General features: G+C 42.5%; 1 protein-coding gene across 2 annotated transcripts in view; it reads right to left on the minus strand.

Moving 5' to 3' along the window:
- Positions 1-16,684, minus strand: part of LOC124035778 (potassium/sodium hyperpolarization-activated cyclic nucleotide-gated channel 4-like) — a 106,916-nt gene that overhangs the window by 81,971 nt on the left and 8,261 nt on the right. The window contains exon 1 of one of the 2 annotated variants that reach the window (XM_046349482.1): positions 15,175-16,378. The exons of the other annotated variant lie outside the window; for it this stretch is intronic. Coding sequence (XP_046205438.1) covers positions 15,175-15,857 — 683 coding nt within the window. The 5' untranslated portion in view covers positions 15,858-16,378. Of the gene's footprint in view, positions 1-15,174; positions 16,379-16,684 lie in introns of those variants that run through there. 2 annotated transcript variants of the gene reach the window in all.

A 16,684-nucleotide genomic window follows, 5' to 3' on the forward strand; every position in this document is an offset into this window, starting at 1 on the left:
TTCCCTTTTGGGTTTTGTGGGATCTTGTTTTCTGTTTAGTGTCTGTACCTGACGGAACTGTGTGCTTTCATTTTCACTTTTGTTATTTTGTTTGAGTGTTTTTGAAAATAAAAATCCTGAACATTTTCCACGCTGCGCTTTGGTCCACTCCTTTCGACGAGAGCCGTTACAGGGGCGCTGCCGGAGAGAGACCAGTGACGTGCAGTCAGGGTAGACCCTACATTGTTCTAATAAAAAGCTGTATCAAAATCAATTCAATTATATACAAGAAAAAATCAATTATATACAAAATTGCCATTCTTTTATGAAATGTAATGTTTTTTCACAATGAGTTTGGTGTTTTTTATGCCCAAAATCCACAAATGTGCTAAAACTGCATCAAATGCTCTTGTCGACCTGTGCCTACCTTCCCATCCATTTAAATCATTGACACACTGCCCTTCCTGACTGCCGTCACTGTTGATGGACAGGGTAGGTATAGGCCTTGCTGCTTACACTAGCTCCATTCGATGCATTGAGCGGATTTCTTATTTTGCGCTCGTATATTGCCTTTAAGGCTTAAACAAGCTGTGTGGGAAAAGCACTGCTTATTTGGGCGTGTCCACATAATGCGTCGCTCATCTCGTAAACTGCGTAAGGAAGCTTGATAGCGAGTAAAAACAACCTGACAAAATGGACACTATACAGCGTCTTTTAAGTGACGCAGCGTTTGAATAGAGGCGTCACTACAGACCAGGGTTTGATCCCGGGCTGTATCACAACTGGCCATGATCCGGAGTCCCATAGCGCGGCGCACAATTGGCCCAGCACTGTCTGGGTTAGGGGAGGGTTTGGCCGGGGTACGCCGTCATTGTAAATAAGAATTTGTTTTTAACTGACATGCCTAGTTAAATACAGGTTGGTTAAATAAAAAACAGCTGGCTTCCTGACCTTCCTCCGAAGAAGGGGCAGAAAATCATCAGATCGTTTAAACAGGAGTGGTATGAACAAAAAGACTGGCTGTTCTACCAGTCGCCACCTGTACTGTTTCCCCTGCCTGCTCTTCTCATAATTTCATTTTCTGACTATCTCTGAAACTCACTTAGATAATAATACCTTTGATACAGTGATAGCAATACATGGTTATAACATCTACAGAAAAGACAGAAATGCCAATGGTGGAGGTGTTGCTGTTTATATTTAGAGTCATATTCCTGTAAAACCTATAGAGGATCTCATGTTCAATACTGTTGAAGTAATATGGCTACAGGTTCAGCTTGAAAGCAGTATCTAAATCCATTGGATGTAGTGATCACAATATAGTAGCCATATCTCGGAAAACCAAAATTCCAAAGGCTGGGCCTAATATAGTGTATAACAAGTCATACAATATGTTTTGTAGTGATTCCTATGTTGTTGATGTAAATCATATTTGTTGGTCTGTGGTGTGTAATAAGGAGCAACCAGATGCTGCACTTGACACATTTATGAAATTGCTTATTCCAGTTATTAATAAGCACACACCCATTAAGAAAATGACTGTAAAAACTGTTAAATCCCCATGGATTGATGAGGAATTTAAAAATGGTATGGTTGAGAGGGATGAGGCATAAGGAATGGCAAATAAATCTGGCTGCACAACCGATTGGCGAACATACTGCAAATTGAGAAATTATGTGACTAAACTAGACTATGAAACAAAGATAAATGATATAAAGAATGACAGTAAAAAGCTATGGAGAACCTTAAATTACATTTTGGGCAAAAAGACAAACTCAGCTCCATCATTCATTTAATCAGATGATCTCATGTGTCACAAGACCCACGGATATTGCCAGTTACTTTCATGATTTTTTCATTGGCAAGATTAGCAAACTTAGGCATGACATGCCAGCAACAGACGCTGACACTACACATCCAAGTATAACTGATCAAATGTTGAAAGACAAGCCTTGTAATTTTGAATTCCGTAAAGTGAGTGTGGAAGAGGTGAAAAAATGATTGTTGTCTATCAACAATGACAAGACTGTGATCTGACAACTTGGATGGAAAATTATTGCCACTCCTATTTGCAAAAGTCATTCTGCTACCTAAGAATGCTGGCTCAAATAGCCAACCAATCAGCAGGTTACCATCCCTAGGTTACCATCCCTAGGTTCCCATCCCTAGGTTACCATCCTAGGTTACCATTCCTAGGTTACCATTCCTAGGTTACCTTCCCTTTTGAAAAAATGGTGTTTGACCAGGCCCTACAGGTACTAGTTTTGTCACACCTGGACAGTGTTCAGTCATGTGGTCACAGCACAGAGAGCTAACATTAATGATATGCATGTCAATCACTCATGGCTCAAAGTGGGGGAGAGATTTACTTCATCACTACTTGTTTTTGTAAGATGTATTGACAAGCTGAATGCTATTAGCACACAGCTCGGAGACCCATGCAAAACCCCACAAGACAAATGAGCAGCAAAAACAACATGTGACCATGCACAATGCTAACCCACTGGGCACACCTTGGTTGAATCAGTGTTATTTCCACGCCATTACAATGACGTTACGTTGAATCAATGTGAATAGACGTTGAATTGACGTCTGTGCCCAGTGGGATGGTAGCCTAAAGGAAAAGAAGGACCTTAGTAAAGCAACATGCTTAGGGGAGCATTTCGTGGTAATGATGAACCCAGACACTTGACGACTTTGTGTTTTTGGGTAGGCTTACATCAAGCAGAATACAGAATGATTTGATTTAAGCAGTCCGTGATGTTAGGACAGATGAATAGACTTCATTTACAAGTAAAGGTAGACCTGCATTTTTGTTTGCAATTTGCAGGTTAGGGTACTGTTGAATGAATATGAGAATAATTGTTTATTAGCCTTTTCAAACTTGTAAAACGTAGCCAGTGCGTGTGAAACTAACTGTGCCCACAAACCGTCTACTTGCCTGTCCACAAACGGTAACAATTATAGATGGCTAGACAGAGGTGCTGTCCATTGAGTACCACAGTTAACCTGCTGAATCCTGGCCACGGCCTCAGCTACCTTATAAAATACTTTCTTCTGAAGCTCATTTTCATCATTGTTCCAGCTCATTCTGTTACGGGATACTCCAGGACGTGCCGATTCTGCCGGTACCAGATTACGTGTGAACCTGTCGAAATGTGGAAGCTATACTGTCCACTAGGGGCAATGTGAGCACCTATTACCTTCTAATAGGCTTGCAACCTGGTTGTTTTGGATGGGCGTTTAAGCCGCAGACTCCGGCTCTGAGGGTCACGTGTTCAATCGCAGTGCTAGACACTCGTTTTTAGTTTATTAGTTTGAAGCCTTTCCCAAACCTTAACTACTCAGAATGAATGCCTACACTTAAAGGGATACTTCGGGATTTTGGCATTCTTGCAGATACCAATAAACCTCCAGCCATTGCACTTAGGGCTACTTAGCTTTGGCTCGCCAAACTACCTCTAACATCCTTCATATTGGACACAGAGACATAACATTTGAAACCTATCCCTAACCTTAACCATTCTGAGTTAATGCCTAACCTTAAGTTTTACTTTCACCTTTGCAGAGTTTTACTGACAGCTAGAATACGGCACCACATGGCATAATTCAAACTTAAAGCCAAGGTTACATCTGTAACTGTAGTTACGCCATAGCCTGACTTTTTATTTGGAGATTTGGTTGCATTGTTCGGTCAAGTTTGCTTTGTTCACCTTGATAATGTAAGTAATAACTTTCGTTTATGCTCTTTATTCCAATGCATTATGTTAATTTATCTATTGCTTCATATCTGTCATTGTTTGCATTTGCTGGTCAGCCTGTTTAGAGTGCTCCCATTGCTTTGTTTTTCATGTCGACATTTGATTTATCAAGCTATAATTTCGTTTTGACTTGACATTTTCAGTAATTTCGATTGTTGATATGGACATTTCCTTAGTACCTTTAAAGTGGCAGTGCAGTCAAAAAAGTGATTTTCCTGTGTTTTTATACAGTATATTTCCACATTATGAGATTGGAATAATATTGTGAAATTGTGAAAATTATGATAATGCCCTTTTAGTGTAAGAGCTGTTTGAAAAGACTGCCTTTCAGCTTGTTTGGCTGATTGGGGTTTTTGGACTGCCTGGTGACATCACAACGTATATGTTTTTGGGGCTACTTTTTCATGATATCCAATTAGTAGTTACAGTCTTGTCCAATTGATGCAACTCCCGTACGGAGAGAGCCAATGCGTCCTCCAAAACATGACCCCACACGGCAACACTGCTTCTTGACACATTCCTCTCTTAACCCGGAAGCCAGCCACACCAATGTGTTGCTAGAGCGCAACGGGACAAGGACATCCCAGTCGGCCAAAACATCCCCAACTCAGAAGACACTGGGCCAATTGTGCGCCGTCTCATGGGTCTCCCGGTCGCGGACGGCTGCGACACAGCCCGGGATCAAACCCGGATCTGTAGTGACGCCTCGATCGCTGTGATGCAGTGCCTTAGACCACTGCACCACTCAGGAGGTCCAGGCAATATAGGTTAATAGACCAATAACAAAGAGAGTTTGCCCTTCTCTCTGCCAATAACAACTAGCTATCAGGTTACATATCCCTCCTATTAGGCTCATGCAATTAGGCCCCTCTCTCAGACCACTCCCAGGCAGTCTTCTTGCTTGAGAAATTGCTTTTATTCTTTTTTAGCTATTATTCTTTTTGTATTTTTGTGTTCTTTTTGACCACTTCAATTGAAAAACAATTACAGTAAGGTACTTAATTGTTACCCAGATATGATTTGAGATAAAAACGGCTGTAACGGTTTTCTTTAGGTGAAGTAGAGGCGGACCAAAATGCAGCATGGTTATATTGATTCATGTTCAATAAAAAAAGATAAACACGAACACTACAAAAACAATAAACGTGGAAATCCAAAAACAGCCCTATCTGGTGCAAAACACAGAGACATGAACAATCACCCACAAACACACAGTGAAACCCAGGCTACCTAAATGTTCGTTCCCAATCAGAGACAATGACTAACACCTGCCTCTGATTGAGAACCATATCAGGCCAGACATAGAAATAGACAAACAAGACATCCAACATAGAATGCCCACTCAGATCACACCCTGACCAACCAAAACATAGAAACATACAAAGCAAACTATGGTCAGGGTGTGACAACGGCTGCATTGGTGTCATGCCCTGATCTGTTTCACCTGTCTTTGTGCTTGTCTCCACCCCCCTTCAAGTGTCCCCATCTTCCTCATTATCCCCTGTGTATTTATACCTGTGTTCTCTGTTTGTCTGGTGCCAGTTTGTTTTGTTTCATAAAGCCAACCAGCGTTTTCCCCTCTGTTCCTGTCTCTTGATTATTCCTGGTTTTGACCTTTTCTGCCCACCCTGAGCCAGCCTTCCGTCCTGTACCTTTGCCCCACTTCTCTGGATTATCGACACCTGCTTGCCTTGACCTGTTATTTGCCTGTCCCGTTGCTGTAATAAACATTGTTACTTCGACACAGTCTGCATTTGGGTCTTATCTGAAACGGAATAATTGGACAGTTAGAAATTATCATGACACAAGCCGAGACCCAGATGCAGACACAGGAGGCAGATGGTTAGAGTCTTACAATATGTATTAATCCAATAGGGGAAGGCAAGAGAATAGTCGTGGACAGACAAAAGGGTCAAAACCAGTTCAGAGTCCAAAAGGTACCGAAGGGCAGGCAGAATCAAGGTCAGGCCTGGCAGGATGATCAGGCAGGCGGGAAGGAAGTCCAGAGTCAGGCAGGAGTCCAAACCGGAAGGACTAGCAAAAAGAGAATAGCAAAAGGAGTACAGGAAAAACACGCTGGTTGACTTGACTAACATACAAGACTAGCTGACAGAGAGAGACAGGAAACACAGGGATAAATACACTGGGGAAAACAAGCGACACCTTAAGTGGGTGGAGACAATAACATGGACAGGTGAAACATATCAGGGTGTGTCAGCAATATTATGAATTATATGTGTGTGTAATAATATTTCTCATAATATGTGTGTGTGCTGGCTTGCACGTGCGGTGCATTGGTGGAATTGTGTCCATATACTGGTATTTTAATGCCACCTATTGTTTGTAATTGTGATTGGCTACATCGGTCTATGATATGGTGGGGATGAGTTAAGCAGCGTCGGATGATAAGAAATATTCGGCTACCGCTTGTGTATCTTAGCTACATTTGTATTTAGGCCTACACTGGTGAATATTTTTGTCAATTTGGGTTAATAGCCTATGTCACTCTGGTTGTTGGAACTTGGGCTTCAGCGAGGTTTATTTGTGAGTAAATCTGGCTTTGATAATAGCTAGTGCCTCACCAGCCACCGACCTCCCCGCACGTCACTGATCCACACAGTAATGTGTCACTGGAACATGCAGCAATGGTAATTACTGCTTCAGCTGGCTTTGATGATTACAAATCAAACTGGTATTTCTTCAAGAAAGTTTGCTGTTAATTTCACAAGGCTGCCATCATGTCCCCAGATGAAGAAACATCACCCCAATGGCCTGGGGATAGTTATGTCTAGCAGGCTGTAGCAGGCAGGTCTGCAGAGCTCTAGGTCACCTAGATGTCACACCAACGGCACACACACACACACACACACACACACACACACACACACACACACACACACACACACACACACACACACACACACACACACACACACACACACACACACACACACACACACACACACACACACACACACACACACACACACACACACACACACACACACACACACACACACACACACACACAGGGCTTGAGACTTTCTCCTTCACTGCAGGGTGATGAATAGAGAGGAATAACTTTTTCACATCACACAACACTGCCCCTGAAACTTTGAGATAACTGAAACTGGACATATTTACCACTGCCCCTGAAACGTTGAGATAACTGAAACTGACATATGTACCACTGCCCCTGAAACGTTGAGATAACTGAAACTGACATATGTACCACTGCCCCTGAAACGTTGAGATAACTGAAACTGACATATGTACCACTGCCCCTGAAACGTTGAGATAACTGAAACTGACATATGTACCACTGGTCCGTGGAACAATAATCACAGACGTCTTGCAGCAAGAAAAACACATTTGATAGTGAAAAGTGTTAAAAGAAAAAAACTTGTGAATGGATCTGGGCTGTCTGGGGTTGTGAATCCACCTGGTGAGATTATAAATTGATGTTGCAGAGGACAGAGCAATGGGAAGGACACACAACGAACCAACACAGTATTTGCCAGGTGACAAAAATACTTTAAAAAAATGTATATCAATCAATATAATCTCACCCCAGCAGATTACCAACCCTATTGTTAATTTCTAATTAAATGACATAATAAGAATACATAAATATACATATATTCTCAAAGGAGGCGTGTTTGCTTTGCGTGTCACGCTCCCACAAGTGTACTGAGGTCACACGGTACATTTCAATCACTCTGCCGCCGTGCCACGTTGACAGCAGCCCTCCCCCACGGCCCACCCTCAGCCTCTCCATCCCATCCTCCCTCCATTAAATAAATTGTGTTGTAATAATCTCCTGTGATGTGATGTGTGCTCCTAATATTGGTGGATGGACACGGCAGCAGCCTCTTTTGATTACCCCACTCTCAGGCTCGGCCAGACCCAGAACTCACGCTAATCCTGTGCGTTACCTTCACTAAATAAAAAAAGGGTGCAATGACTCCTCCGGCCGCACCCATTTTCCCACTATGGCATCCCCTACTGCATAGGCTATTAGCACTGTACTGTGGTGTGCCCTGCAGAGGAGAGGGGAGACATGCTCCATGGGGGCTGGCTGGGGGCCGGAGCCGGGGGCGACTCGCACTCTCAACACCCACCAATAGGGTTTGAGCAGTCAGACTGAAACTACGGCTGCACATGGCCACCAGGCAGGGTGGAGAGCCTGCATTATTTCCTCCCAGCTCATTTTCTATAAATCACCCAATGACAAGCTAGAGGTCCCGCAAGACCCAAACAAATCAATATGAAAACGCACCCTCAAATCAACTGTAATCAACCTGCCTGAATGTAGACAACACTGTCATCTGATCCCACCCCCTCCCTTTCTACCTGAGCTACGAGCAAGTCGAGAGCGAGCGATAAAGTGTGTGTGTGCGTGTCAGCAAGCAGAGGAACAGTACTAGAGCATTGCAACCGTGTATTACACCTGTGTCATTTGTCATTCAAATGGCAATTTTCCGAGAGGTTTTAGAACCCAGTCACTATAGTGAACTAGAAACAGTCTACTGTACATTGATTTAGCCTATAGCCTTCTCAACCTATGAAACAATCTATGACTGAACAGGCAAAGCTGAATTTCTGTATGACAAGCTATTTGTTGTGCTTCCAACAGACACATTTTATAAAGCACTGTCACGAGATCAATATGACGAGCCACCATACAAATACAGTTCTGCTTTCATTCAATGTGCAATCTTCATTTATGTACTGAAATAGAAATGTAGAAATGGGGGAGTCAGTTATACGACCTCATTTTGAATTGGGATGCCATTATTGTTTGAATGAACCAAAAGGGGATACAAACGGAAGCCGTTATGCACACAGAAGACTTGTCTAGACTGGAATACAAGGGACAGTTCATATATTTACTTTAGAGCTGCTGAAACATTTGCAGTTTTGATCCAGCAGCAAGTGTTCCCCTTTAGTTTCATAATGACAGCCACAACTCCTATCCCAGTTTTACAGGCTGATCGCTACAATAGATTTCCAAACAGAGATGTCTTTTACAAACAGGATAATAACCCTGTCATGGGGAGCTAAAGCAAGCTGAACTAATGGGTGTTACCAAATGCATTCAGAAGGAAGTATTTCTGCTAATGCACATTTGGACATAAAGGTGTTTCTTGGCCCTCGAAATGTATTCAACCGAGAGTAATGTGCATTCTGTCTTCTAAATCTGCTCTACTTCTCTTTAATGTATTCCTCTGTAAAGGGAACAGGAGGAGAAGGAACTAGAAGATGTATTTTTTAGAGGCCTTTTTTACTGCCGAGTGAAATCTCTTTGGGGAGATGGCGATGGTTATGCAGGATGAATAAAAGGCCAGGTGAGATGTGGGATTTGAAGGTTTGAACAGGGAATCTCCTGGCAGAGGGTGAGGCGGAGGGAGGAAGTCGACTGATTGACAGACACAGCAGGCCAGGTTAACCTCCTCTTCTGATTGGGTTGGGAGCACGGTTTCATGTTTAATAGAGTCTTTAAAACCAAAATAAGCTTTCATGTTAAAAGTATTGTCATTTTCCAACTCCGTGGCGATACGGCAGTATTAAACAATATACTACTACTGATGATGCATCGTTAAGCGTGCTGCTGAATTACAAGGTTATTAAAAGGTACTTAAAGATTGGAGAACAACGTTTTGCTGCCACATCATCCATCATTAACCTTGCCAAATCTCTCACTGATTCACCCCATACAAAACACCAATCAATCACATCTGCTGCAGGCTGGTTGGCTGGCTGGCTGACTACATCACTTCCCCAAAGAAAGGAAGAAGACGCATGTTCAGCAATGAGCAGAAATGAGGCTGTACAGCTTTGGCTCTGGAAATGAGCCTTTAGATTGGATTACGATGCCATTTTTAAGCCGTCTTTTCCCCTCAGAAGATGTGCTGTGCTCCTCCTCTCCCTCTCAACGTTATGCAATAGTTGACAAGAGAAAATATTGCTGCATTTCTGTAGTCATGATTGTGTGTGACTCCCAGTGACACTTTAATTTGTGCGTATTATCACAATATTAAATAGCAAAGGCTTTGGTGCAGCCAGGGAAATTGAAACTAAATCACAGAGTTCTGACTTCTCCAACCATGCCCATTACAAGATCCTCCTTCATCTCCTTCTATACTTTAATTTCAGCCATGTGTTTATTCGGTCTTTGATTGGAGTCAATATGCCTGCCTGGGGAACTATTTTGTGTTTTCTATGGCAACAACATCTTCCTGATCTTCCTGTCTGGGTTGGCGCCCCTCCTTGGGTTGTGCCGTAGCGGAGATCTTTGTGGGCTATACTCAGCCTTGTCTCGGGATGGTAAGTTGGTGGTTGAAGATATCCCTCTAGTGGTGTGGGGGCTGTGCTTTGGCAAAGTGGGTGGGGTTATATCCTTCCTGTTTGGCCCTGTCCGGGGGTATCATCGGATGGGGCCACAGTGTCTCCTGACCCTCCTGTCTCAGCCTCCAGTATTTATGCTGCAGTAGTTTGTGTCGGGGGGCTAGGGTCAGTTTGTTATATCTGGAGTACTTCTCTTGTCTTATCCGGTGTCCTGTGTGAATTTAAGAATGCTCTCTCTAATTCTCTCTTTCTTTCTCTCTCTCTGGCAGGAGCTGAGTCCTAGGACCATGCCTCAGGACTACCTGGCATGATGACTCCTTGCTGTCCCCAATCCACCTGGCCGTGCTGCTGCTCCAGTTTCAACTGTTTTGCCTGTGATTATTATTATTTGACCATGCTGGTCATTTATGAACATTTGAACATCTTGGCCATGTTCTGTTATAATTTCCACCCGGCACAGCCAGAAGAGGACTGGCCACCCCTCATAGCCTGGTTCCTCTCTAGGTTTCTTCCTAGGTTTTGGCCTTTCTAGGGAGTTTTTCCTAGCCACCGTGCTTCTACACCTGCATTGCTTGCTGTTTGGGGTTTTAGGCTGGGTTTCTGTACAGCACTTTGAGATATCAGCTGATATACGAAGGGCTATATAAATAAATGTGATTTTGATTTGATTTGAACAACACAGAAACAAACACTTCCTCATTATCATAATCCTCCTCTTTTAAAGCTACAATATGTAACTTTTTGGGTGACCTGACCAAATTCACATAGAAATGTGAGTTATAGATATGTCATTCTCATTGAAAGCAAGTCTAAGAAGCAATAGATTGTTCTATGTCCGCTATTTCTATGCTTCCAGTTCTTAAGTTTTGTTTTTACATGTTTTACTTTCGGTTTTGTACACCAGCTTCAAACAGATGAAAATACAATATTTTTGGTTATGGAAAATACATTTCACAGTGATTTAGATGGTACAATGATTCTCCACGCAAACAAGAATTAATCCAATGTCTCACACAAGTCTGTAGCTATACAACCTGTTAGTGGAGGGTGCTTAGTGGGATGACACTGCAAAAAAGTAGTTTGTTCATCTCATATACATTTAGACAGCTGCAGTCATTAGCTATTATCAAAAACCTGACCCTAGGCAACACAGTGACTAGGCAACACAGTGACTAGGCAACACAGTGCCCAGGGTCTGGCTTCAATGATGGACTCTTTTGGCATAGAGGAACTCCGTCACTGCCTACACAAATAAGGGAAGACAAAAAAATCTGCGGACACTCCCAATAAATCACGAGGCAGACATGCCAGAACGTCGCGATTCAGAAGTTTGCAGTCAATACCTTTGCATCAACTACCTTAACTAAAACCTGTGCAAACTAGCTACTTGGGAAACGCACTCATTAAAAATGGCCTCTGTGATCTCCATCTTGCTAGCAACTATTTTGTAGTTTATTTAAGCTGATAAAGTAGTAACGTAGGCAGTGACAGTTCCTCTATGCCAACAGATTCCATCATTGAAACCAGACCCTAGTCACTGTTGCCTAGGGTTGGGTTTTCAAGACTACTCATTAGCAGAGTATTGTACTTCAATGGGGACACTTAAGCTTGCTGAAGCACAGAATGTTCATCGTGACCTATGTTAAGGGTAAAGGCATCAACTGGATGAGTAAATTATAACGATAACAGACCATTTAACAATGAGTCAGGACTGAAAGAGATTTTTAATTGCACAAGTGAGAGGAACGTCCCATGTAATCACAGTCAACTGATTTTATAGCGTGTAAACTGCTGTCAGCTAGCTGAAATGTTTCAAATATAATTATGCCGATATACAGTAATACCCTCCCACACACACTGAGCAAGGCAAGTGATTGACCTGATTCTCATGCCACTTGGCAGGCATGGCCACTGGACATTAGGATGTGTTGGATGCCAGATGTGTTGGAGTCAGAGACTGTAGCTACCGAGGGAGTGGGTATAATAGAACTGGCAGACTCCTATCTATAGAGTAACTCTAGCCTCACTTCTTTATAAGGGGAAAGAGTGGAGTTGGGGGTGTAGGTAATTATAGCAAGAGTGGGAGGCAATTGCAGGTGTGGGAGACAGAGGAGTGACTTTAGTGTAGGAGGTGCTATCTGTAGTGGTACAGGTGGGAGGGGTCACATTGGGAAAGGAGATGATGGCCCTTGTGGTGGGAGAGAGGGGTAAGAGCCAGGTAATTGATTGAAGCATCTGTGATCGAGCCCTCGCTGAATACCAATACTCCCCACTGAGAAAGAAATCATCCAATAACATTGGTATGAAATGTGTAAACATAATCAGAATACTGACAATAAGACAAAAGGAATCCAGTGTTCCAGTGACTGAATACTGTGTATTATGAAGGTTAGTCAACACTGTTGGAAAATATCCCTGGATAAAACAAATAAAAAATGATGGTACAATAAATCGTATGATTCAACTCCCAACTTACACAGATATACATTTCTACTATTATATACTGTCACTTGCACAGTGCACACACACACACACACACACACACACACACACACACACACACACACACACACACACACACACACACACACACACACACACACACACACACACACACACACACACACACACACACACACACACACACACACACACACACACACACACACACACACACACACACACACACACACACACACACACACACACTTCTTGCAAAGGCAAAGCAAATGACATCCCATGTCTTTTCTTGGCAGCCTGAGCTAAGTAATCCAGGCATCTGATAAATGTGCACCATCCTGTGATGTGAAGGCAGCAGAATGTCTGTGTAGATTCACAAGACCAATGGGGAAACAAGCAGATAAATCAGTCTGTTTTCCATGGAGAGTGCCTTCCTTTCCCTGAGCCTTCTCTCTCTATCCACAGCCCTGGGCTGTGTCTGCCTGCCTGACACTGCTGCCTGCCTGCTCCCTCTCTGGCCGCCAGCCTAGCCTGCCTGTAAACACTCGTCACACAGACTTGTCTCTCGCAAGCGAGACAAACCTGGTCTTGTTCTTGAAGCACTACTGTTATGACACACCTTCTGCTTGTGTGACAGGTGATGGGGTTAGTTAAGGCATTACTGTATATCCGTATATCAGTGTACAGTAGATGAACCAAAGACAAACTGGCTGGATCAAATCCAATGCCAAGGACAGGGAAAGATCTGTCGGCAATTAGGCTTCTGCTATTGTCTTTCACAACACTATGATACATTTTTGCACTTAGCGTTTCGTCTGGTAACAATAAAGGCATTAGCCAGCATGTAATGTCAATAGCTGGAGGCTTTTATTTTAACTATATGATTAGAGATTGTGTATGTCCAGTTGACAATTCAGTGTCACCTCAAAAGAATAAGGTAAGCATGAGGTCAGAGGTCAACTTTTGAAAAGGTTTTCATGTGCCATTTCACTGTCCTTGAAACGCTGATACAGATCCCCAATATGGCAGCCAGAGACAAAATGTGTCAATGACCTAAATATTTTTGAACGTATCAGAATACTGAAAAGTATGGTGACTAGGTAGGTTAAGATCACCTCTCAAATGTTTCATGAATTTGAGATAATTTGGTTGAATTCATACGTGAAAGAACAATCAGCATTCATGTACATTACTATCATTTGTTTCAAATGGTGTTAAACTGTAATATAGTTTAATATAATATAGTATGATATTGTACCCATATATATTTACTATTTAAATTATACATAACAAATATTACTATTGCAATATTAAACTTTGTATCTGGTTGCTGCGATACTATAATCCACTTTTGGAGTAAAAAAAAAAATCCTTAATAAAATATTCCCTCCTAATCTATCCTATATTACATGCATGAGCTGAATGATTACAATCCACGAAAGAAATTCGACCTGTGTAAGAGGTTGTTATTAACTTAATTACATTATTGGGATTATAAAGATCACTGCTTATTTTGAAAATGTGTGAAAATGCTTTATAAATGCAGGCTACATTCATATGGGTTTGTGCTATAACTCATATTCTCTGTAGCCATGTTCCACCCGTTCTATGGATATACTTCAGAATTCACTGTTTTTGGACATATGGCCAGTAGGCCCTTGACGTATAGCATCAATAATGGACAATGTCCATAATGCTAAGCAATCCTGTGCTTTACATCATTTGAAGCCATGCATCACATGCATGCACTGTACTGTATAGCCAATGTCATAGTCAAGGGCAATACTTAATGAATAACAAGAGAATGAAGCTGCACTTCCATGTATACCTCATATGAAAACTTGAAGAATGATACTGGTAATTTATAGGTAGAACTGGTTATGATCATTTTTAACACATGAAACCTGAAACCTCAAATACTAGCGTGTGTGTGTGTGGGGGGGGGGGGGTCATGATTCAGTCATAAGCACATCACCTCACATAAAGCCAATACATGCTGTACATTGATTAGTGATAAATCATTTCCCTGAATATAACTTGGATTGAATGAAAAAGAGAGAATATTACATTGGTACACTTCTATTGATTCTGTTTAAGAAAATGAACAGACACCTTTGAGAACCATCTATGTGTGTGATGTTTGGCCTGTTCCTGCCACACATTATTCTAATGCCAGGTATATATCAGCCTACATTACATTTATTAGACTATTATTAGATTTCCAAGGTTGAATAAGTTATTATAGCTGATGTCTAATAAATACATTTAAAATGAAGAGTAAGTATCATGGGATTATGTAATTCTCAGACGTGTAAATTATTTTTGATTTGTTTTCAATTCATTAAACAAATTGTTCCACGCACATTTATGCACAGAATTATGGATAAACCAAATGTATCCTTTTATATCCGAGATGATGGCATTTTCTTATGTCATCATTAAATACCCTATCACTAATGCATTTGCCATTGTACATAATAGTGAGATAGTGAAATTATCAGTTGAAAATAAAGTACCCATTTCATTTGCCTTGAAGGCTAGGTGAGTGTGTATGGACGCATCCTGCCCACACTTCATCCGCGCATGACGCTCTGACGTCTGACCAGAGCACAATGGAGGTAGTTACCTGAAATCACTGTACGGGTGAATTATCCAAAATCCGGCGGATTTAACCCGCTCTTGTTCCCGTTCCACCGCCTTTTCGCTCCCAAACATCCTTAGGGAGAACTTGTTGACCCCCGGTTGCAGCATTGCCCCAAACTGCCTGTGTATGAATCCTGCCTGGTACAATCTCTCGTCGTCCGGCGAAATTTGATCAATGCCATCCAACTTTATGAACCCTGATTCCTGGTCAAGAGAAGCATGTTGGGCACCACCAGCACCACCAGCGCTGGCGCCTTGCGCACCTTGGTCCGCCCCACCGCCAATAGCTCCGGGGGGGCTCTCCTCGCTCGGGGTGACGTCCCCTTCCGTGATGAGGCGCCTCTGCTCCGCCGAGTCTGAGTCGTGCACATGCCGACTGGTGATGGAGGAGAAACTGCCACGAAATCTCCGACAATCTCCATTTAAACTGGTCTTCGTTGGTCTCCCAATGTCTGTCTCCATGATCACCGTGTCTCCACTTCTGGTCTCCCCGATGCCTTTGATGCTTCCTCTGGAGGTTGGTGACGGCAAGGGTTTCATCCTAATACTCTTCCTTCGGGTGTCCTTGTCGCCGTCTTCTCCTTCGCCCATAATATAAGCTTTCTGTCCAATATGCTGTGGCAAACTGTAGAGCCTTTTACGCATGGAGGAGTGCAACCTGTCCATTATGACATTGAGACGGAACGAACAATTTCAAATGCAATAGATGTCCAGAATAGGATGGTTATTGTTGAGAAGTATAGCCACGAACCACACAGCTCCCTATCTGTGAGTGAGAGAGACCAGTCTGGAGCTAATCTCAAACCCTGAAAGCATTACACTGATACACATGACACCGGCGGCTGTGGCTCTTCTGGTGCAAATACAGGAAGAGGCTCCTCTCTCGATCATTACCTTACAGTTTAGATATGCCTTCTCTCGCTGCATTGACAGTCCGATTCACCATAACACTCATGGTAGGCACGTACGCTCAAACCGTGTGCGCACCAAGTGAGGGGGGAAATCTGGTAGAAGCCACCTTAGCATGATATGTGAGGGACGTGCCGACTGACAGAGAGGAGACGAGGAGGTCATGAACAGCGTAAGGAGAGATGCTCTTTTCCTCCAGATTTGTGTCAGCTGCCTCTCAATAATAAACAATGCAATGCAATCACGCACCATAGGCTACATCAGCAGCAGCATCCAAGGACCCGCTGACATCTATTGTCCCAAGCATTCTGGTAGGATGAATATTCATGAAGCTGATGGGTTGCCATAGGAGCCAACGTGGTTTTAGAGCATTTCGTATTACTCTGTAGTCTACATAAATCTGAGACACTCCATTTAGTATGATATGTTACCTTTCATATGGTATGTATTAATTTGTGGATGTCCATCATCCATTTTGTATGATATGTTACAAATTACTATGATATGTTACGACTTGCAATTCGTATAATATGTTACGAATATACAAAAGGGATATGTTACGAATTCCAATTTGTGGTGGCTAA

The sequence above is a fragment of the Oncorhynchus gorbuscha genome, linkage group LG05, assembly GCF_021184085.1.
Source record: "Oncorhynchus gorbuscha isolate QuinsamMale2020 ecotype Even-year linkage group LG05, OgorEven_v1.0, whole genome shotgun sequence".
Lineage (NCBI taxonomy): Eukaryota > Metazoa > Chordata > Actinopteri > Salmoniformes > Salmonidae > Oncorhynchus > Oncorhynchus gorbuscha.